A 20782-nucleotide genomic window follows, 5' to 3' on the forward strand; every position below is an offset into this window, starting at 1 on the left:
TGAGAAAAGCATCCCCCACCCCATCTAAGGGCATCTTCCTGCATAACTGGGCCAGTCAGCCTTTCGAGTATGGGGTTAACGGGCCCTCCTGCCAGATTCCAGCTGAATGCTGGAAAGGGCCCAGTTCAAGACAGAGCAGGCCCCTTGCCATGATGGGAAACACATGTGTTTGTGCCGTTGCTGAAACAGGCTCTTCTCCTATTTTTACTCCCATTCTTTCTTTCTGCAGTGCTTTCCTACTCTGAAGCAGCATGAAGTAATTTATGTTAAAGAGATTCTCAAGAAAGCAGCAAAGCTTCCCCGGCCTTGTCATCAGCATGTGTGTCAGCCAAGCGGTGATGTCATAATATCAATCAATGATCTATCAGAGGTGCCAAGGAGAAGCCTCCCAGCACAACCCCAAACTCTGCAGGACTCACTGGTGGCCCTTCGGACCCACAGAAAACTAGGCCCTCCTTTGCTGGCGGCATCTCTTCTCTGGCAGCTCAAGTCGGTCTCCCCACAGTTTATTCCTTAGCAAACTGGTGAAATAAAGGGTGCCGAGAGTCAGAGGCTGGCCCCAAATCAGCCAGCATGGAACTTGATACCTCTGGTTCCAGTCAGCACTTTTAACAATCACATGCTGTGTGTTTTGTAGGAAATACTCTTTTCCTCCCACAAATAATGTTGTTCAGACAGACTTATATGGGCCATTCAGTCCAACTTCATATTTTGTAAGAAAAATGCAGACTCTATCACCAAAAGGTAAGCGTTCATATTGCCTTCCCCTGATATAAATATCAGCTCAACTAAAAACATTGTAATGGCTTTGAATAGATGCATTCATTTGGAAGGGAAACATTTTCACAGCTGAACTAAAATAGGCACAGTACCTGTTTGCTAAACTCTGGACAGGTAGAAGAATTCAATGATGCTCTGAAGACGGATTCAGGAAATAGAAACAAGACTTGGAAGGAAGGTAGGAAGAGCACAAACAAGGATCCCAGAATTGAGGGCAAACATTCATGTGGTGAACTCAGTCAGGAATGCTCAAAACCAGCAAAGGAACAAAACAATCCATCCGCCAGCTGCTCAGCCAAGAAGGTAAAATGCTAACCAGAGACAAAGAAAAGGCGGAAATAAACAATTAGGGTTCAGTTTTGTCCACGAAGAAAGGCTGCACCCCAGGGAAATTGGGAGAGGCAGGCGGGGCGTCAGCAGCCGAGACCCGGCTTCTCCCCCTCCCTCACATGCAGGGAACGGGCCTCATTCCGGGGCCTCCGAGCTCCCTCCCGGCCTTCAGCCCAGCACTGCTCGGCCAGGCCTGGCCCTGGAAGCGCCCCTTGGCGCCCCTCTTGCCGAGGACCTCTGGAGCCCCACGGGGGCCAGGCGCCTGGCTCTCCGCTTCTGCCCCTGGGTGTGGCCGCACCGGACCCGGAGGGGCTCCGAGGAGACCTTCCCCCTTGGAGAAACGGCGGCAGGGCCAGGCAAGGAGGGCGGAGGTGGCGGGGGGCGGCCGGGGCTGAGCGGCTTCAGAGCCCGACCACCACAGGCCCGAAAGGAGGCGGCGGCTCGGGCTGAGCTTCGCCACACGACCTGCCCCGCTTCGCCCGACGCGGGGCCCGCCCCTCCCGCCTGAGGGGCCCCTGGAAGCGGCCGCCTTTCCCCGGCGCATCCCTGGGTGCCGCTCCGCCTTCTCCAAAGAGCGCCCAAGCCGAGCGTTGCCCCGCCAGGAAAGCCGGGCAGCCGAGCTTCCCCCGCCCCGCCGGACCCTCTGCGCCGGGACGCGGGATGCCGCTGCGCGGTTAGGAGCGCCGCTCCTCCGCCGCCACATGCCGCCCGGCGCGGGGGAGGCTTGGAAGGCGGCGCCTGCCGGCTTTGCCCACCCTCCGCCCGGCCTCCGCCGCCTTCGCCGGGAGCGCGGCAGCGGCTGGAAGCGCCCCGGGGGCTCTGCGCGCAGCCGGGCCGGGCGAGCGGGCTCTTCCGGCGTGGCCGTCGCGGCCGGGAAGGGAGGCCGCTTCGTGGCGAGAGACGGTCGGGAGCCCCGCCACCCGCCGGTCCGCGCGATGCCTCTGCTGGCGCTGCTGGCGCTGCTGGCCGGCGCGCCCTGGGCAGGTAAGCGGGAGCGGAGCGGCGGGAGGGGCAGCTGGAGCCCCGCGGCCGTTCTGGCCCATCAGCGCCCCGGCCGAGAGGGCGACGGCCCGACCGTCCGAGCTCTTCCCCGGCGCTCGCCTCCGCCCCGTCCCGCCCGCGGCCGCGGAGGCGCTTTTTGGAAGGCGACGAGTCCTCCTGTGGCGGGCGGGGGGCGGGGAGGGAAGAGCCCCAAAGGCCGAGCCCCGTCCTCGAGCTTCGGGCGGAGCCGGTCCAGGCAGGCAAGCGCTCCTCCGGGAGGCGCCCCTTGAAGGAAGGCAACGCCGCTCGCAGCCGCCTCCAGCATGGAAACGCGCGGAGGCCTCAAGGCCGAACCGCCCCGTGGGCAAAGCTCCCGCCTGCGGCCCCGGGGGAGGACTCCGCGCGGGACCTCCGGGAAGCCGAGGGAGCCGGTGCCCCGCGCTCTGCAGAATAGCAGAGTTGGGAGGGACCTCGGAGGTCTTCTAGTCCGACCCGCTGCTCAGGCAGGGAGCCCTGGACGGTTTCAGACAGCGGCTACTCCGGCCTCTCCCTTAAACCTTCCGGCAGGAGGCGAAGATGCGCGGCTCTTCCAAGTCCGCCTTGCAACCGGAGGACGGGGGAGGGGAGCGAGGGTTTGTGTCCCCTCCCCTTTCCAGAGCCAGCCTCCCCGCGCCCGCTTTGATGGGGAACCAAGGCACGGAGGGGGAGGGGTTGGAAAACAGGTGGGGGGCCTCGCGGGCTGAGGGGGGGCGTTTCTCCTCTGCCTCCCTTCAGCCAGCGGAGTAGGGAAGGAGAGAAAGGCCTGGTTGGTCCAGGAGGGCCTTGCCTGGAGCCCAGCCCCTGGTCCGGCCTGGACTTTGTGGGCAGGGTCTGCTCTGCATCCTGCCCCACTTGCTGCCCTGGGGGGCAAAGAGGTTGCGTGCCTGGGGTCTGCGGCTGAAGGAAGAAGGTGCAGGAAACGGGCCCCTCGGCCCTGCCACTCAGGCCCACCGGAGTCCGGGGCTTGTTGGGCCCCGTTGCGCGGCCGTTTAGGGTTTTGGCCAGGATGGAAACTGGGACCAGGCCATCCTTTAGCTCCCCTGAGGTCCAGAGCGGGCGGGGGTGGTTACAACTGGACTGGTTGACTTGGAGCCGTTGGGCAGTTTTCAGGAGCTTCAAGCACCTCCCCGTTTTAACCTCTGTGTGTGTATGTGCGTGCGTGCGCAAGTGTGTGGACAGGGCAGTTCTGGCCTTTTGTGTGGTCCATGCTGGGTGGGGGGGCTGCTGTTCCTAGCCCGGCCTTTGGCTTCTCTGCCTGCAGCTGCCGGTTAATGAGCCTGTTCCCATATCTAGTGTGCCTGCTGTGACCCACCGGCAATAGTTACCATAACGTGGTTTGTTTATTTGGTTTTTATCCCACCTTTATTACTTTGTAAGTAACTTAAGGTGGCAAACATGCATAACAATCCTTCTTCCCCCTATTTTCCCCACAGTGTCAGGGTGGGAGAGGACGAGAGCGAATGAGTGGCCCAAAGTCGCCTTCATGACATTTGAGCCTAAGGCAAGACTAGAACTAGAACTCACGGCACCCTGCTTCCTAGGCCAGCACCTTAACCACTACACCAAACTAGACCAAGCACTTGTTATCACCTGTACCTTGCTTATATCCAAAGTTCAGCCGTCTTCTTGTGGCCAACCTTGAGAAGTACATAAAACTTAAAGGAGTGCAGACTCCTCACTTACCAACAGGTGCACAACTCTGGGAGTTGAAGGCCTCCTGTCTTAAAGTCGTCAAGGTTGGACGCCCCTACTGGAGAGTAAAGTTACCCAGGCACAGATAGAGTGGAAGAACTTTTAAAAGTCCAAGAAGGCTCAACGTGATATCTTAGGGATAAAAATACAAAGGTTTGGGGATAAATATATCTGTAATAAGGAAAAAAATGAATTGATTCAGTTTTTCTCTGATAACCCAGAACATAAAATAATTCCTCAGTCTTTTTTTGTTTTCAAAAAGAGCCATAATTTTGTTACATGTGGGTTAAGATAGGACCTCAAACCAAATGATGCGGTTGGTCAAAGCTGCTGAGAAGCGTTTGGTGTTTTTTTTTTTTTCCGGCTTTGTAGATATTTGTGAAGCTCTGAACGTGAGCGTCTCTCCAGGACCCAGAACCCAGCACCTGATTGGAGATAACGTGACTTTATGCTGCCACGTTTCTCAGAAAAGGCGAAGAGAAAACCTTTTGGCTGTCCGGTGGGTGTTTGCTCTCCCCTCTGCCCAGGAATACCTGATGCTCAAAATGACCAAATTTGGGGTCGTCCAGTACTATGGAAATTACACCAGTCACTTCTATAGGCGGAGGCTTCGTCTCCTTGAGGAGAAGCACAGGGCGATGTATACATTTTTGATTTTGAATATCCAGCAAGCCGAACAAGGGCACTACATTTGCAAAGTTCAAGAGATCGGCAAGCAAAGGAACAAGTGGACTTCCTGGTCCAATGGAAGTGCCTCCACTGAAGTCCAAGGTGAGAAAATAACACGGGAGGGGTTGGGTTTTTTGTTTGTTTTAGCCATCCAGGTGTCAGGGGTCCAAGCAATACATCCCTAATACACCCACTAGGTAGGATTGTTGTACTACCTCAGAAAGAGCAAAGCATTCATCCGGAAGGCCTAAGATTTGTCCATGTTGGCTGGAGACAGTTACCACCCATTATTTAAAAACAGAAAGCCAAAGAAGGTATTAACCTTGTCTTTTGCAGGATCCCTTATTAGTAACGGTTGGGTCTTAAGTATATTGAGATACTTGGAGTGAATGAATGAATCTCTTTGTCAAGGGAAATAACCCCTTCCAACGATGCCTGTGTCTTTTATCTGCCACAAGGGTATGCGTGCAAAGATCCTCATCTTACTGTGTATTTATAGAAAAGCAACCTCCATAAAATTCCATAATATGTCCCTATGACTTTGTATAACAGGAGGTGTGTGTGTGTGTGTGTGTGTGTGTGTGTGCGTGTGTGTGTGTGTGCATGCAAACATTCTTTGGGCAAGCAGGCTGTTACAAAACAAAGGTTGGCTTTTGGGCAGAAGTTAATATTTGAGGTATAATCGGGTGCGATTCAACTGGTGTAACAACCGGTTCGGTGAACAAGGGCTTCGCACGCACGCAGAGCGTTTGCTACTGACCTTCTCCAGCCATCGCTCTGTGTTCAACAGCTGACGCGTGGCAATCCATTGTGCCCTGCAAATCAGCTGAGCTTGAAAAACAGGGTATAAAGCACAGCCCAGAGCCCAGATGCGCCCAACAGCTGATCCTCGGAGCAAACCCAACCGGTTCACTACCAGCTGATCCTTGGAGATACTGGTAGAATCCCACCCCTGGGCATAATGCTGTACTTTGGGCAGAGCGCTTTTAATTTTACTGTTGGTTGGGCTTGTGGGCAGCCCTCTTCTGGCAGGCTGGATTAAAGGAGGGGCTCTTGGCACCAGTGAAACGCAGAGCCACAGACATGATCACAACAGAACCAGCAACAGAGCAAGTGGATTGTTGTTGCAACTGGGAACTCACATTAAATGGAACGTATGTTTTGTTTCGCACTGGAGGTCAACGACTGTGTTTGGAGAAAAAAACCCAGGACACACAGGTGGGGGAGATCCTAGTCTATGTGGAACAAAGCAAAACTTTTGGGGTGTTCTGGCTGTAGGGAATCCTTGGAGCTCAGAACAAACCCCGATTTCCTAGTTTTTCATTCCAGGGCTACAAAAGGAGGTCTGGTGGTAAGCAGCTCATTGCTATCAATGTAGCCAAGGTTTTCTTTCTTTCTTTCTTTCTTTCTTTCTCTTTTAGAGGAGATGATTTTGAAAGTACCAGTAAGAAATACTTTTTTTTAAAAAGCCCATGAAGGGATACGTTGATTTTTTGAAACTCGATTTCTGGTTTAGTGGGGTGATCACAAAGAAAATTGCTTCCAGGAAGGAAGGAAGGAAGGAAAAAAAGAGAGAAAGGGAAAGAGCTGCCTGTGTGGAGAGGGAGCCTTCTGCGGGGCCACAGGACACGCTCTGCACTTTCACTCCCCCACCTGAATTTCGCAGCCGCCCCAACAACCCCAGTCGTGGGAGCTCCACGTTGGCCTGTTCCTGGTGGCTCCTTGCCTGTGGAAACGGGCAGAGCCGCCAGCCAGCCGGCCAGCCACAGGAAGCCTCCTTTTCCCATAGCGAAGAAGCGTTTTAAAGGCCAGCTGTAAATCCGGCTTCTCCCTGGCGGGACTGCAGCCGTCAGCAGCCTCTCCCGCCCGCCTGGCCGGCCGGCTCAGGCAGCCCATCCCCTCTGGGCGGCGGAGGGGCGGGTGGCCCCAGGGCCGAGTTCCCCTCCCTGTGCCTGGCCCCAGGAGCTCAGCGGCATCGGAAAGGAGGCGGCCCACGGTGGCCCCGATGGGGGAAGTGGAGGAGGGCAGGGCTCTCCTTCGGCAGCAGGCCCGGGGCATTTCGGCTGTGGAAGCCTGGTCTCCCCTGCTCAGCTGCCCTAGAGAGGAGGGTTGTTCTGGCCTCAGAGCCTGAGGGGGGGTCGTTCGGGTGGGAAGAGGCCCCAACCTCTGGCTGTGTCACGTGGGGATGGCCGGAAGGTTCCCCTCTTCTCCCGATCAAGACGGCGAGCCCACCCCCGCACCCCTGAAGGGAGGGAGGGAGGGAGCCTTGCTGGCCAGGCAGAATTGGACCCGGGTGCCTGTGTAGCTGCGGCTGTGGCTGGAAGTGGAACATCTGCCGGGGGGCCCAGCCTCGCTTGGCTCTGGGACAACGGAAGGGGGAACTTCCCAGCAGCCTGACTCAAGTGGGGAGGAGATCGGAAGGGAGCCCTTAGCCAGCCACTGCCAGGGCTGCTGCCACCTTCCTCCTCCTCCTCCTCCTCCTCCTTCCACAGGAGGAGAAGCCGTTCAAGGCAAAGGGTTTCCCAGGCCCTTCAGCCACGCCTGAGACTTGCAGGGGCGTCGTCCATGGAGGGGCTAGGAATTTGTACCTGGAAATGGAGCCGAGTTGCATCCTCCCTCGGGTTTTCCTCTGGGTTCGCCGTTCCTTTGAGATGCCCTTTAAAGAAAAAGAAAACTCCTCAGGCCGGTTTAGTCTGCAGGCCGAAGCCAGAGGCCACTGGACTTCCTGCTTTTTTCTTTGGAGACGTTTCGCTTCAGGAGAAGCCGAGGAAGTCCAGTCGCCCCTTGAAAAAGCCCCTTTGGGACAGCCATGGCCTGGAGGACGGAGGGTCTTCGGAGACGTCAGTCAGGAGGCCTCCTGGCTCAGCTTCTAAACCTCCCCGGGAGGTGTGGAAAGCACAAAAGAGAGCCCTTTCCCTGGCTCTCCTTACAGGAGAATGAACAGCAAATTGTTTACCTCATCTTAACTGTGTAGCTCTCTAGATGGTTTCCAAAACAGAGGTTAAACATTATAAAGCTCAAATAGGCAATGATAAATGGCCGTAGCCCCATAGCGAATCAAAAGGGCACCAACGCCTTCCCCATGGAGAAAGACGGCGGTGCCCAGAGCTCCATGGCTGAGGAGGAAGGGACACAGGATAGGTTCTTTGTATCAACCGCCATTGTCGTTCTTGTCCCTGATGAAGCGGCAGTCAGTGGTTGCTCCCTTTCTAGCATACTAGAATTTGGGAATCTCGAAATGAAACCCCCTGAAGCCTAAGATGTGTGGATGAAGAAGGTGTGGAGGATTGCTTGTTTGGAGGGATAACCCCCCCACCCCCACCCCCACGGTAATTCAGAGAAGGCTTCGCTTGGTTCCCTCTGGCTCTTTGTCAGCCTTTGGAAGCCACCTTGGGCTGACGCTGCAAAGGCCAGTGGGCTGCCGCAGGTTCAGAGTGGAGGGTTGCGAGTCTCCACTGTCTTCGGGATCTTCCTCTCAATGAAGGGTCCTTGCCTTTCTCCCGAGGTTCAGTAGCCTCTTTACGCCTCCACCGAGCTGTCCGTCTTTATCTCTTCTTGAGCCCAAGAAAGCAAACTTTCCTTCCGCATTCACTTCTTCATTGTCAACTGTAGGTTCCCCAAACACGACCGACTTCCCCTTTGTCCCCTTCCCTCCTGACCCTGGTACTGATTCGCCAAAGGGGGCCGCCTGGCCTTGGGACGCAGCAACGCTCCTGAGGGTGGCCAGGGGCCAGGCACCTGAATTTTGACCACAATAAGATCATCCTGGGGTGCTGCAAAGGTCCACAGCTATGAAAAGCCGTCAGAAGCCGTCTTGTTTCAGTTCCATCGTAGCTTTGAACGGTCACTAACTGACCTGTTGTAAGCTGAGGACTTCTTGCACTAGCCCCGACTTTCATTTTCACTACTAGCATTTCCAAGAGTTCCTAACGTCCTAACCTTACTTTGCAGTCTTTCCATTCTCTTATGCGTTCGCTGCATGTGTTAAACTATTTATTTATGGTCTCGATATGTCCTCCCATCTTAGAAAAGGCAGCTGTGGGCACTGCGCCTCCTCGTGTCCTTCCCTCCCTCTTTTGAACCCCTTTCTTCCGGGAGGTTCTCGCTTGCTGCAAAGGTTCGCCAGAAGGATGTTGCCATCTTCCCCCGAACATTCAGCAGCCTTTGGGTTGGGCCTGTTTTGCACGGCCAAAGGCTCCACTGGGGTCCATAAAGTATAAGTGCAAGCCTCCTACTTTGCTGTTGTGCATTCCCTGAGCTCATGTTCTGCCGCTTCTGACTCCACCCCACCCTTTATTTCCTCACTGTGTGGTGGTTTTCCTCTTCATGAAACCATAGGAAAAAATGGGGTTGGTGAAGAGCTTGTGAAATCAAGCGGTGGCTTTGAGCTCTCAGCTGAGGCATCTGCACGGCATCGAAAGAGACCAGGGGGTCCCAGCAGAGCCCCTGCGGAAGGAAGGGCCGCCAGAGTCCCTTTGGGACGTGCAAGGACACCCGCGTGTTTACAAAAGGGTGTGTGTGTGATATGGGCAACAGGCTAATCAAGAAAGAGAAACGAGGCCACAGTTGTGATGCGACCCCCTTGTCTGTGGTCCTTGCTGGGTCCCATGGATGGATTCTCTCTACGGGTTGCCAAGCCACAGACAGTCCTGGGTGTCCCGGTTGACCCGGAATGGTTGGCCTTTTCCTTCCTTTTCTCCTGAAGTTTTAAACAGAAAGGAGAACAAACAGGTTGTTGTGCAAAGTGACTGACATCCATACACACAAACAATACTTTAACAAATGGAGAGAAAAATGGATTGTAGTTGTAGACTCTCTTTTAAAAAGATACATTCATATATATGCTCATATTTATTATGGGCCAGAAAAATAAATACAATTTGGATATGTGCTTACCACAACCCACATCTGGCAAAAAATATATTAGAATACAGAGAGAATTTGTGAAATCTCACAAGTACAAAAGCAAAATAGGTGCCTCCATATCTGAACTTCCCTAACAGTTGTGTTTCAATAAAAATTCTGTCTCTTTCCAATTCTGCCTAGTTGAAGGTCCGAGTCTGGTAGGAACGTGTGATCTTCCATGTGGTGTGAACTTCTGTGTGAATGAGCTGACCCGGGTGGTCGGACGCGTAAGATCCAAAGGAGAGGCGAGTAAGCCTCAGGGGGAAATGGCATTTTATTCCTCTAGGCGGGACTTAAGGGGACTTAAACGGCAAAACTGTGCAGTGTTTGTTTTTTCAGAAATGACTAAAGTTTTCTCCCATTAATTTCGGGACGGTGGAAGCAATTATAAGAGCGAGGAGGAGGAAAATTACATGCTTTGCGACTGAAATGATATCTGTGGTCGCCTTCCCCTCCCTTCTCTCAGTCCACTTCAGCCGCCAGCTGACTTTCTCCAGTTCTGCCATCGCTGGTGGGTTCTCGGCTTCAGCTCTACTCCAAAGCGTCCATTTCTTCTAAAAAAAGCCCATGACTGTCTGTGGTGGAGCTGTAACGTCTGTGCAACTTCATGGCTCGGGTTTTGATGTGATGTATTATTATTTTCTTTTGCTGATGGACGATCCCCAGCTGACCCCGGATCTCTCTCTTCTTGGCGCCAAAGGCATCCCCAGGTTGCTGCTCCCATTTACCTGCCTGCTTATCTTTCAGGAGTCTGGTGGACTTCTGGGGGAGAATCTCCCCCCCCCCCCTTTGCAGGCCTGCCCAGGACCCAGGCGATGAGCAACAGGAAACAGCAACTCAGCATCTGCAGTATTCTTTGGGAGATAAAATTTGTAGTATGCTGAATGGATTTCTCTAGTTCGTGAAATCGGTTTCAAACAGTGTTCGTGAAAATAACCTGTCCCCGTATCAAATACTATTCCGTATCGCCGATACCCTTTCAAGCAGATTTCAACAGAATAATAGAGTCCGAAGGGACCCTGGAGGCCTTCTAGTCCAACCCCCTGCTCCTCAGGCAGGAGTCATCCCAGACAAATGGCTGTCCAGGCTCTTCTTGAGCAGACTTCCAGTGTTGGAGCACCCAGAACTTCTGAAGGCAACCAGGTCCCACTCCATAATTGTTCTCACTTGTCAGAAAAGTTCTCCTTAGTTCCAGGTTCCTTCCCTCCTTGATTAGTTTCTTAATTAGTTTCTTGATTAGTTGATTAGTCTCCTTGATTATTTTTAATTGTTGTTTTTGGTGATGCTATATAGATTCTGCTTAATATTTATGGAAACATTTCAGGCTCTAGCATGACAACATTTTTTTAATGAAAAAGAAAAGAATTAGAGTTGACGAAGGAAGGAGAAAAAGAATAAAACTTTAAAAAATACAAAATTGCAGGAGAATTTACAAAATATTGGAAAAAGTAGAGGAAAACGTCCACTATTGTTTGTACAAGTGTCACTAAATTAGAATTAATGGTTATTTATACAAGTCAGACCAGAAAGTGACAAAGACAGCCAAATAGAGTTATCAGAATAAGGAATTAGCAAGAAGTTCTGACTCATCGGAAGAGGTCCATGTTCACCCTTAGAACTAACCAAAAATAATGTAATGTTTTAAATCCTTGTATTGCAAGAGACACAGACTAAAAATGTGACAGATGTTTATGTGCAGCAGAATTATAATTTCTAAAGATTCCAAATTAAGTGAAAGGTGATATTAGATTTATTTTTAGACGCAAAACTATTTTGTGCAGGCGATCACTTCCTTCTTTCTTTTTCAGTGTTTCCATCCCAGTTTTTGGATGAGGAAAAACACAACGCTTGGGCATTTTTTGAAGGTTAAGTAAAATTTTCCCTTTTATTCTTCACAGATCTAGTAAAACATGGTTTTGTGCAACCTTAATTTAAAAAACCAAGATGCTTGTCCCAAAGTTTAGCTGTGTGAATTGCTAGTGGGACGATGGCCACACTTTGCGTGGCTGGAGTATCTTTGACAAGGAGCTTTTAGCCATTACGTTTCCAGTTGGACCCCTGTCTGTTTTGGCCTCTCCCGTTTCCAGCGTGCGTGTAAATAGTGTTTATGTATCAGGGATAAAATGCTTGAGAGGTGAAGGAACTGGGCCTGCTGTGAGCAAGGAGGAGCCAGGCTTTTCAGCCCTTTTCTCTTTGCCACAGTTATGCTGATTTTATTTATAGTCTGTCTATATATGTAGAAAAGTGTCATCTAAATTCCACACAGATGAGCTGAACAATTTCGCTTCCTCTTTTGCTTGAAATTACTTTGGAGGTGTTCAAAAGCTGATCATTTTTCCAGATTTCATCCTCTTATTTCTGTGCAGCGTTATAAAATAATCCAGCCATGAATATGTTTATTAAAGGTGCCCCAAACAATAATTAAATTAAAACCCTCAAATTTTTCCACCTGATTTAGACAATGTGAACCTTTTGATAATGATCTATTTAAATATTATTTTGGATCAGTAGAACATTTTTTTGGAAATAAAGAGAATTTATGGAACATGTTAAGTATACCAATAGAAAATTAATTAATTAATTTTATTTGCTGCCCATCTTATTTTGAAACAACTCATATTAGAGTTATTTAGTTGAGAATAGATCTAATAGGGAGTTTGAAAAATAATAGTTTGATAGATTTGAATTTTACTGTAGTCAACAAATTCCAGTAAATAAGGTAAGTACATTTTATTGGTTACGTGGAATAGCATTTGATTGGTCAAGCAAAAGATTCAAAAGTTGATTAAAATCACATCATAATTTCATGATTCATCCTTAAAAGGCAGGTATAATATCTATAGTGATGTTTAAAAGTTGTGAACCTTTTTGAATTTTCAATATTTCTGCATAAACATGAAATAAAACATTATCTGTTCTCCACACATCCTAAAACGCGGTAAAGGGAAACCAATTAAACAAATTAGTGAATAATATTGTATTTTTATTTATTTATTGAAAAAATGACCCACAGCTACATTTGTGTGAAGAAGAAACTTTTCAGCACCACCGTATGTAAAATTTCTGGTTTGTGCTTACTTGGTGTATAATAATCAATATTTAAAAATAGTATCAGATGTAATCACATTTCAAAATTTATTATTCATAATCATTATTCTACCTGGTTTCAATTACCACATATATTTAGCCTATCCATCTGATTAATTTAAAAAAACTTCTTATCAGGAAGATTAAGAGCTACTTCCAGGAAATTCGGATCACACAATTTGGAAAAGATCCTTTTCCTCTGAGATTTATTTCTCTGGCCATTAACATTCCAAAAGGCCATTAAAGATAACATGGATATAAAAACTGCTTGTCTGAAAAGCAAAGCCGGTATTTTTTGTGAGTCAAGAAAAGTTGAAAAAAATCAATAAACTGATAAACTGAAACACATTTACTTTTAAAAGTTTAAAAATAAAAAGGCAAGATATTGGTAAGGGAATACACGTTTAAAATGTTTAAATATTTAATATATTTTTTTAAAAAAAGTTAAGTGGACTAAGCTAAGTGGACTTTCAGAAGAGATCTATCAAAGCTGCAACACAGACACACAGACATGCACGTGAGAATCTTAAGGGGTCCACCTTCAAATAAATCACAGAACACTAAAAACTACAGTTTATATAAACAGATTGCTACTTTCCTCTCTTTCTGATCTCAGCGTAATACACTGACTTACCTGCAGCATTTGGATCAGAGAATTATTTCTCCCAAGAATACACAGGTAAAGAAAACAAAACAACCAGATAAAGTCCAATAACCACAGTAACATTTTTTGCAATCGAAGATCAGCAGTGTAAACTATAGATTATGCCTATATGGAAAGACACAAACCATTAAATGGGTCAATCGGCCCACATTTTGCATAAGCCATAGCAGAAATTGGGGGTGGGGGTGCTTAGGGTGACATGGCCCTGGGCCCTTGGGGTAGACGTGTGCTCCACCCTTGAAGCTCCACCCCCTTGAGGCAGGGCGGGAGGCGTGTCTCCCAGCTGACAGCGCCTTTCTTCTCCGGGCCTCTGCAGACCTCTCTGTCTACGTGGTGCTGATGTGCTCAGCAGGGATCCTGAGCATCCTTCTCTTCGCTCTGGTCACCCTCTGCCAGACCTTGAGCAACAGGAGGCGATGCCATGGTGAGCCCATTGCCAATATACAAGACTCCTGTCCTTCTGTAGTTTAAATATATTGCCACTGAATTTACTAATCCTGCATTGTTTATTCAATTTTTGTCTCTGAATGTTCTGCAAATTTCTCTTTGACTATGTTCAAAATACTTATTTTAATATTAAATGATTAAGAGATCTTTGGCCCTTGTAAACCACCCAGAGTCACTGTCTTAGATGGTTAGATGGGTGGTATCTAAATTTGTAATACAGACAATTGTGTATAAACAGAGAGCTTCCCAAGTTTTGTCCAGAACATTGAGGTGCTGCCCTGCAGTGTTTTAAGTGAAGAAAGAAAACAAAGTGATCCTCACTCCTCCAGAAATCGCACCCAAGTGAAAATTACTATGCACAGCGATACTTTCCTTAATTTCTGTTTTTCATATTTCTGTATTCTTTTCACAGTGAAATGTAACTTGGTGAAGTCTCCTAAGAAGAGGTAGGGGAGAAGAAGCTTCTTTTTGAGAACTACAGCCTTTCATTTCTCTACAAAAATGTCACTGACTTTAGTTGTCCTCCTAGCTTGAGAACAGCATATTTTAAGTCCTGGAAATTATTTTGAGAGCCTTTTAATCTGTGCCATAAAAGGCACAAAGGAGGAACGGCCACTTCAGAAGAGCACCGAGAATCATCGGTGGTTGTAGAACACGGGCCGTCTGTGAGCCCCCCTGGAACCTATTTCCTTCGTGTCCCCTTCGTTGAAATATTTTTATTTGTTATTTTATTTATTTTTATTTGTTATTTTATTTGTTACAAATTTATACAGCCACCCAACTCAGATACCATTACTGCAGGCAGTGTACAACATTAAAACAAAAACAAAAAAATATGTTGGAGATTGAGTCTTTAGAATAGAATAGAATAGAATAGAATAGAATAGAATAGAATAGAATAGAATAGAATAGAATATAGAACAGAATATAGAATAGAATAAGGAAGGAATAGAATAGAAATAGAATAGAGTAGAATAAAATAGAATATAGAATAGAATAAGAAAGGAATAGAATAGAGTAGAATAGAATAGAATATAGAATAGAATATAGAATAGTATAAGAATAGAATAGAAATAGAATAGAATATAGAATAGAATAAGAAAGGAATAGAATAGAATAGAATAGAGTTGGAAAGGACCTCGAAGGTCTTCTAGTCCAGCCCCCTTGCTTCAGGAAACCCTATACCCGTTTCAGACAAATGGTTGTCCAATCTCTTCTTCAAAACTTGCGGTGTTGGAGCCTTCACAATTTCTGGAGGCCAGTTGTTCCACTGATGAATTGTTCTAAGTGTCAGGAAATTCCCCCTTAGTTCTAGGTTGCTTCTCTCTCTTCTTAGCTAAACACGGTTGTTCCTACTTGCCCTAGTTGAGGTGCCAATGATAGGATGAATTGGCTCTCCTAGGCGTGGCCTAGTTTCCCTTCACTTGTTACGTTTGGTGAGGATAAATCTGCCTTGAACTATTGTTGCTTTGGCCCACCTCCGATGAGGCTGATTTGTTGCTTAGGCTACTTGTGCTCTTAGTGTGTGGATTACTGGCAGGATTAACCTTTTGGGTGGGAGATAGAGGCTGAAGAGGCTGAAGAGGTTTGGGTGAATGTGAGTTACTCTTATGCTAGTTATACTATTCCAGGCTATATTTTGGTTATCCCAATTATAATGATTTTGATTATTCTCCCCCACACTAACATACTCTCTCTGTTTTATTTACTTGAATGCATAAATAAATGAATTAAATAAATCAAATGAATTGGTAAGACAGCGAGTATAAGAGAATTTGAAGATTACCAGTCCACCTGGTGCACACCAGGCCCTCTCCTTCTCCCTCTCTCCCAGCTTGCAGGAGGCAGGAAGCCCCAGCAAGGCAGCCGGGCCTCCAGGGCCCCCCACCCAGAGGAAAGGGCCCAAGGCGACCGAAGGCCCCCCAGCAGTTCCTGCCAAAGGTATCTGTGAGGTTAGGAGCCCTTTGACCCCGGGGAGGGAGGCTGACGGGGGTGTCCGGAGGAAGGAGCGCTCCTTCGCTGGACTGTCTAAGCAGGGAGCCGCTTGGCAGGCATGCAGGACGTTGGGCTGGATGGTCTCCCGAAATCCCCTCCAACCCTTGTATCCTCCTTCCTTTATGGTAGATAAGGGGCTGCATTCTCCTGGGCTGCCCTCTTCCTTTTTCCATCTCCCATAACTTTTATCCTTATTTTTATGTGACTTCCAAATCGTCCTGAATGGAGGATTGGCAACTGTTTGGGGTGCAGCCTTTCTGTTTCCTCCAAGCCGTTCCCCAGAGGAGACGGAAGCCACAGCCTTCCCCCCCCCCACCCCCCGGGTGGGGAAAGGGGGCCTTGGGCTGCCAGGGACGCCCAGGAGATCCGGAGGGGGGCATATCCTGGCCAGCTGCAGGCGGGCTGAATGAGTGCCAGGTGCCTTTCACTCTTGCCTGGATTCATATGGCAGCCAGAGGCCAGTTATCTGTCCTTATTTTTAACAGCACCAACATCCCACGCCTTCTCAAAGCCAAAACTCCTGAAACCACAAAGGAAGGTCACCTTGGTGAGTAGCACGGTGGAGATTTTTCCTTACTTTCTGTGGGATCTCTAATGTGTGCATTTGGTTTCCTTCCTTCCTTCCTTCCTTCCTTCCTTCCTTCCTTCCTTCCTTCCTTCCTTCCTTTCCTCTCAGGATGGTTTGGGTGGGGTCTGCATGCTAGACGTCCTTTCTTTGGCTGTCCGTGTCCATGGCAGCTCCTGCAGAATTGAATTGCTCCTTGTGTGTCCATTTGTCCTCTGAAGAATTTAAGGCCATGTCCTGAACACATTTCACTGCTTTTTTGTATACAAGCCTCGGCCTCAGTTTCATTTTCGTAGCATCCTGTTGGGGTAAGTTGGATGGGAAGCGCCCAAGGGACTCTCAGAATAGAGGAAGGCCACCTGGGGACCTCCTGGGCCATCTTTTCAGAGGCAGTTCCTTACCTGAGCAGAGAAACACAACCGAAGGACTGAGCTGGTCTTCTGAAGGCATCCGGGGACTTCGGGCTCAGTGCAGGAGGCTCCCCTCCTTTTCAGGGCCGGAGGGAAAAAAGGGGGGGGGGGGCTTTTCCCTAAGAGAAGGGGAGCGGAGGCTAGTTTTCCGGCTCCTTCGTCGTGGTGTGTCCGTGCAACATCCCCTAAGACTGCACCCGTCAGCCCGATGGCCCTTTCGCCCCAACCAAAGCCCTCCCCCACCGACTTTTGGGCAGACGGAGCCCTCCCGCCTGGAGGCTGGCCGGCCAGCTGACCTTCTGTGGTTGGTGTCCAGCTCCTGAGGCATCTGGGAGGGTTTCTCCAAGGAGACAAAAGGTCCACTTGGAACAAGCAGGTTCTCATTGGACTCTTTCTGGGCTTTGGGCTCCTTTGAAACTTACGGAAACGCCTCCCGGGGACTCACAGATAGAGAGAGAATCGCCGCCCTGGGGCATTTCATCCCTTCTCACCCCTCGTTATACAGTGAAGATTCTCCCTTTTATAGACGAACTTTCCTTCTGAAGAAGAATAGTCTTGTTTCACATTCATATCAAATGGTACACTTTCTCTCCCTGAACTCCAGCAGAAATGCAGGAGCCTCGCTCCCAACTTTGTCCACCCAAGAGAGATCTCCGTCTCTTTCCATTCTACTAAATGGCGTTTGGGACCATGGGGGAAAGTAAGGGTTAAACTCTCGCCCCACAAGGGTTCCCCAAAGAACAAGCATGAGAGTCCCCCCCCACGAGGACTTCATGGGGTGGAGGCTTTATTAGGGGCCTTCGTGACTTCAGCCAGGGGCCTAAAAACCCTCCTTCCAGATGCTGACCTTTCTTGGAATCGGTAGAGAGCGGCTCCTTACTCCCCCGAAGCCCAAAGGCTGCCTGAACTTCCCTTCTGTCTCCCCTTTTTCATTCGGGTGCACATTGTAATATGCAGATTTTCACGAATAATTTCACTGCAAAATACCCAGAGGTCTTGGGGGTTATGGCTAGTTAAGTTTAATGAGGGAAAGAGGAAGGGCTGGAGGTTGTGTTAGCTGTTCTTCTTTGCATCTCTAGATGGTGTGTTTCCAGCTGCAGATGTGCTTTGCAATGCCATCACATGGCAACTTCTGGGGTGGAAGCGAGCACAGCTACAGTCTAGGCTGTAAATCATCACGCTGTTTTACAGCAGTGTCCATCATGGCTACATTTTACTGTATTGCTGTCTTAGTTTAACCCCCTGTTCAAAGCAGGAAGCAGACTTTTCTTCTTAAATTCCTGTTCACTCCCCCAGTGCCTTAAATTGTCAGCCATAGGATTATCTTGGGCCACTATTTTGCTTGAGTTGAATAGGCTGAATGCCCCGCAGTTGGAGACGTCCAACGTTCCGGGCTTGGAAGGGTGCAGGCGACGTGTAAGATTTCCTCGTGGTTGACGTTTTGAGCTCTTTCTTCAGCTGTTCGAACTTGTCCGTGGTAACCCAGGACGCAGAATGAGAATGGCCCAGCCTCAGACTTCTGCTTGGAAAACGGCCTTTGGAAAACTCGTATCTTCCACGTTCAGTTATTATATGTAGTTGAGAATTGTATGTGCACAACGATTCTGAACCTCCTGTGTGTTTCTTCATATTTTCAATCAAATTATTACATACTGGAAATATGCATAAGGGAAATTATTCTACACATTTTATGGTGTGCCGTTGCTTGTAGCAGTAATTGAAGTACCTTTTCCACTTATGAAAGTACTAATTTTATTTGCTTTTATTGCTTTTCTAGATGCAATTATTTATTTAGTGTGTTTTGGCTTTATTAAATTATGTTTACTATAGGAACATCATAAAAATGTATGAAAGTAACACATCAGCCAGGGCTGCCCAGTGACCTGTATTGGAAGAATCGAGGGTTATTTTTCATATCCAAACTTAATAGAATAAAGAAGGAATAAAGATATAATCTACCCAAGAAAACAATGCAATTTCCAGATAACGTAATAATACACCTGGACGATGTAATTTCATAAATCTTAGCTCTAAAATTTACATGAGCCAGGTGTTGCTGTGCCCTTTCAGAATTCATCATGCTTCGGCTGGAATTTGAATGAGAATTATAACTAAAGGCCAGCTTTATTGGATGGGAAGGAGCAGAAACGCCTCCCAGGGGGAAGGGCTAAATTGGCTAATGGGCTCCAGGCCCCGGAGCTGGGCTTCAGAGGCTGCCGGGGCGCCTACTGGGGGGGGGGCTCTTTCCCACAGAGGCAGCCGGTGCCTTGGGCTTCGGTCTGCAAGGAGAGGCTCCCAGGAGGGGCGAAGGGGAAGCCCAGCCCGGTGTTTTAGTAGCTGGTCCCACCTGCGGTGGGGAAGGCCTGTTGGGGGGCATTTGGGGGGGTGATGTCCGTGCTGAAGGGCAGCCAGTCCCCCCTCGGCTGGCGGATTCAGGCGGCCCTTCTGTTTTGCAGCTGAAGGGCAGGGAGGAGAACCTGACCTACGCCGAGCTGGAGCTGCTGAAGCCTCACCAGGAAGTGGCAGGTGCCTCAGCCGCCACCGTCTACGCCCAGATCCTCTTCCAGGAAAACAGCCTGTGAAGGAAGCGGGGTGGGGGGGGAAATGATGGGGGGTGGCAAGGACTGAATCAAGGACTACCTACCAGCTGAAGGCACCACCCTCCTCCTCCTCCTCCTGCTGCTAGTGGCGGTTCTGCCGCCTTTTCAGTTGGAAGAGAATTTGAAACATTCTCAGGAAAAAAAGTAACCCCTTTCCTTTGGATGATTGGCATGTTAAACTTTTTTAAAAACTGGAGGAATAAGGATTAATAGAAAACTGGAAGTTACACTCTGCCTTTGCATCAGAACTTGATCATGGGAATATGAAATGTTTTGTTGGCTGGGAAATGGCTCACAGTTGAGGTTGAAGATGAATGTGGCTATAGAACAATTTTACAGACCCAGGATTTTTTCAAAAGATTTCTAGGCATGTAAGAAATGTACATTGGTTCCTTTTCCATGTTATTAAGACCATGAAAATGTATTTTTGAATAAATAATTTTTTTCAATTTAAAAAAAGGCTGATTTCTTAAGTTTTATTGCATAAAATGGTAGCAAAGAGTCCTGCAGTGTGCGGGCAGTTGTGCTTGGTGAGCTGTTCGCTGCTTTCCAACTCTCACAGCTTCTCTGATCTGTGTATAGAAGGGGAGGCTTTCCTCCGGCTGCCCTCCGTGGTGCTGGGCTCCTCCAGATGTAAAGCAGCTCTGCTTCTTTCCAGCCAGCCTCTTGGCCACGACCACCAGCCGAACGGTTGGTCTCAGGGCCCCTTGTGGTTTCCTTTGGCCTTGACAGACTGGCCTTCAAACTCCACCCGTCCCTTCGGTTCATGTCTTTGGCCACTTGGCAGCCCTTGGGACCTCTTTAAAATAAAAACAGAATTGCTTTGATTGCCAGAAAGAGAACAGCCCATTTTCCCTCTGCGTAGATATAAAACTAGCTTCTACGTGGGAAGTGAACATGTATTTTCAACCGGATGTTAAAATAGGGTTGACGGTCAGTTTTTAAACTACGGTCCCTGCGCAGTAGACCCAAATGTGTGATTCAATACAACTTTAAGAACTTTTATGATAATAATCACTATATCAAACTAACTAAAAGGAGAGGAAAAAAATATGCTGGGAAGTGTCAGAAATAAAACAACCAGAAATTTGACTAAGTCCAAAGTGGTCTCCTTTTCCCTTTGCTGTGAGAACTATCCTTCTGGGTTCAGTTCCAAGTGGGGAAGAAAGACGCTGGATTCACGGAAGTTGCTTGGAAAGAAGGTTTAATGGTGGACAGGACCACATGCCTTGGAGCTCCTCCCATCCACAGAAGGGATGCTGAGGATCCCTTGGTTTGGATCCCTCTCTGTTGGGCTCCACCTTAGTGTTTCCCGTTCCTGTGTAAGAAATTTATCCCATTGGCTGTCAGGCTCCCAGGGGTGGAGGTCTTAGCGTTGTAGGCTTTGTCTGGACCACAGGGCTTCACCTGAGTGCTGGCTGATGCAGTCTTCCCAGGTGCCAGGTGGTGAGATGGGCAATCCTATCATTTCCTGAGGGCCAGGTCTTAATCCCATCACCCTGGAACTGAAGGGGGGCAGGGGGCGGGGTGCAGGGAGCCGCAGGAAGCTGCTTTGTCTTTAAAACATGTTTCTCCTTTTCTTCATCCAGGGAAATATATTCTGCCTTTTTAATATTTC

General features: G+C 48.7%; 1 protein-coding gene across 3 annotated transcripts; it reads left to right on the forward strand.

The window, feature by feature from the left end:
- The first annotated feature begins 1687 nt into the window (after positions 1–1687).
- On the forward strand, positions 1688–19623 carry VSTM4 (V-set and transmembrane domain containing 4). 3 transcript variants are annotated; one of them, XM_026720458.2, is made up of 8 exons: positions 1688–2094; positions 4195–4593; positions 11205–11261; positions 13464–13571; positions 14007–14040; positions 15429–15535; positions 16075–16136; positions 19021–19623. In XM_026720458.2, the coding sequence occupies exons 1-8, from the start codon at positions 1812–1814 to the stop codon at positions 19144–19146; spliced, it is 1176 nt and encodes a 391-aa protein (XP_026576243.2). In that variant the 5' UTR covers positions 1688–1811; the 3' UTR covers positions 19147–19623. The 3 variants fall into 3 exon arrangements, with proteins under 3 accessions (XP_026576243.2, XP_087794242.1, XP_026576245.2); XM_087938116.1 differs by lacking the exon at positions 14007–14040 and having other exon boundaries at positions 1693–2094; XM_026720460.2 differs by lacking the exon at positions 13464–13571 and having other exon boundaries at positions 1693–2094.
- The last annotated feature ends 1159 nt before the right edge of the window (positions 19624–20782 follow it).

This window comes from Pseudonaja textilis, chromosome 8 (genome assembly GCF_049901715.1).
Source record: "Pseudonaja textilis isolate UNSWEBS1 chromosome 8, rPseTex1.2, whole genome shotgun sequence".
NCBI lineage: Eukaryota > Metazoa > Chordata > Lepidosauria > Squamata > Elapidae > Pseudonaja > Pseudonaja textilis.

Excerpts from the sequence above, each read along its gene's own strand:
- VSTM4 (XM_026720458.2), top strand. The coding sequence starts at position 1,812 with ATGCCGCCCGGCGCGGGGGAGGCTTGGAAGGCGGCGCCTGCCGGCTTT. Across the intron at positions 11,262-13,463 it reads CGCTTGGGCATTTTTTGAAG|ACCTCTCTGTCTACGTGGTG; the intron begins GTTAAGTAAAAT and ends GGGCCTCTGCAG. Across the intron at positions 13,572-14,006 it reads CAACAGGAGGCGATGCCATG|TGAAATGTAACTTGGTGAAG; the intron begins GTGAGCCCATTG and ends TTCTTTTCACAG.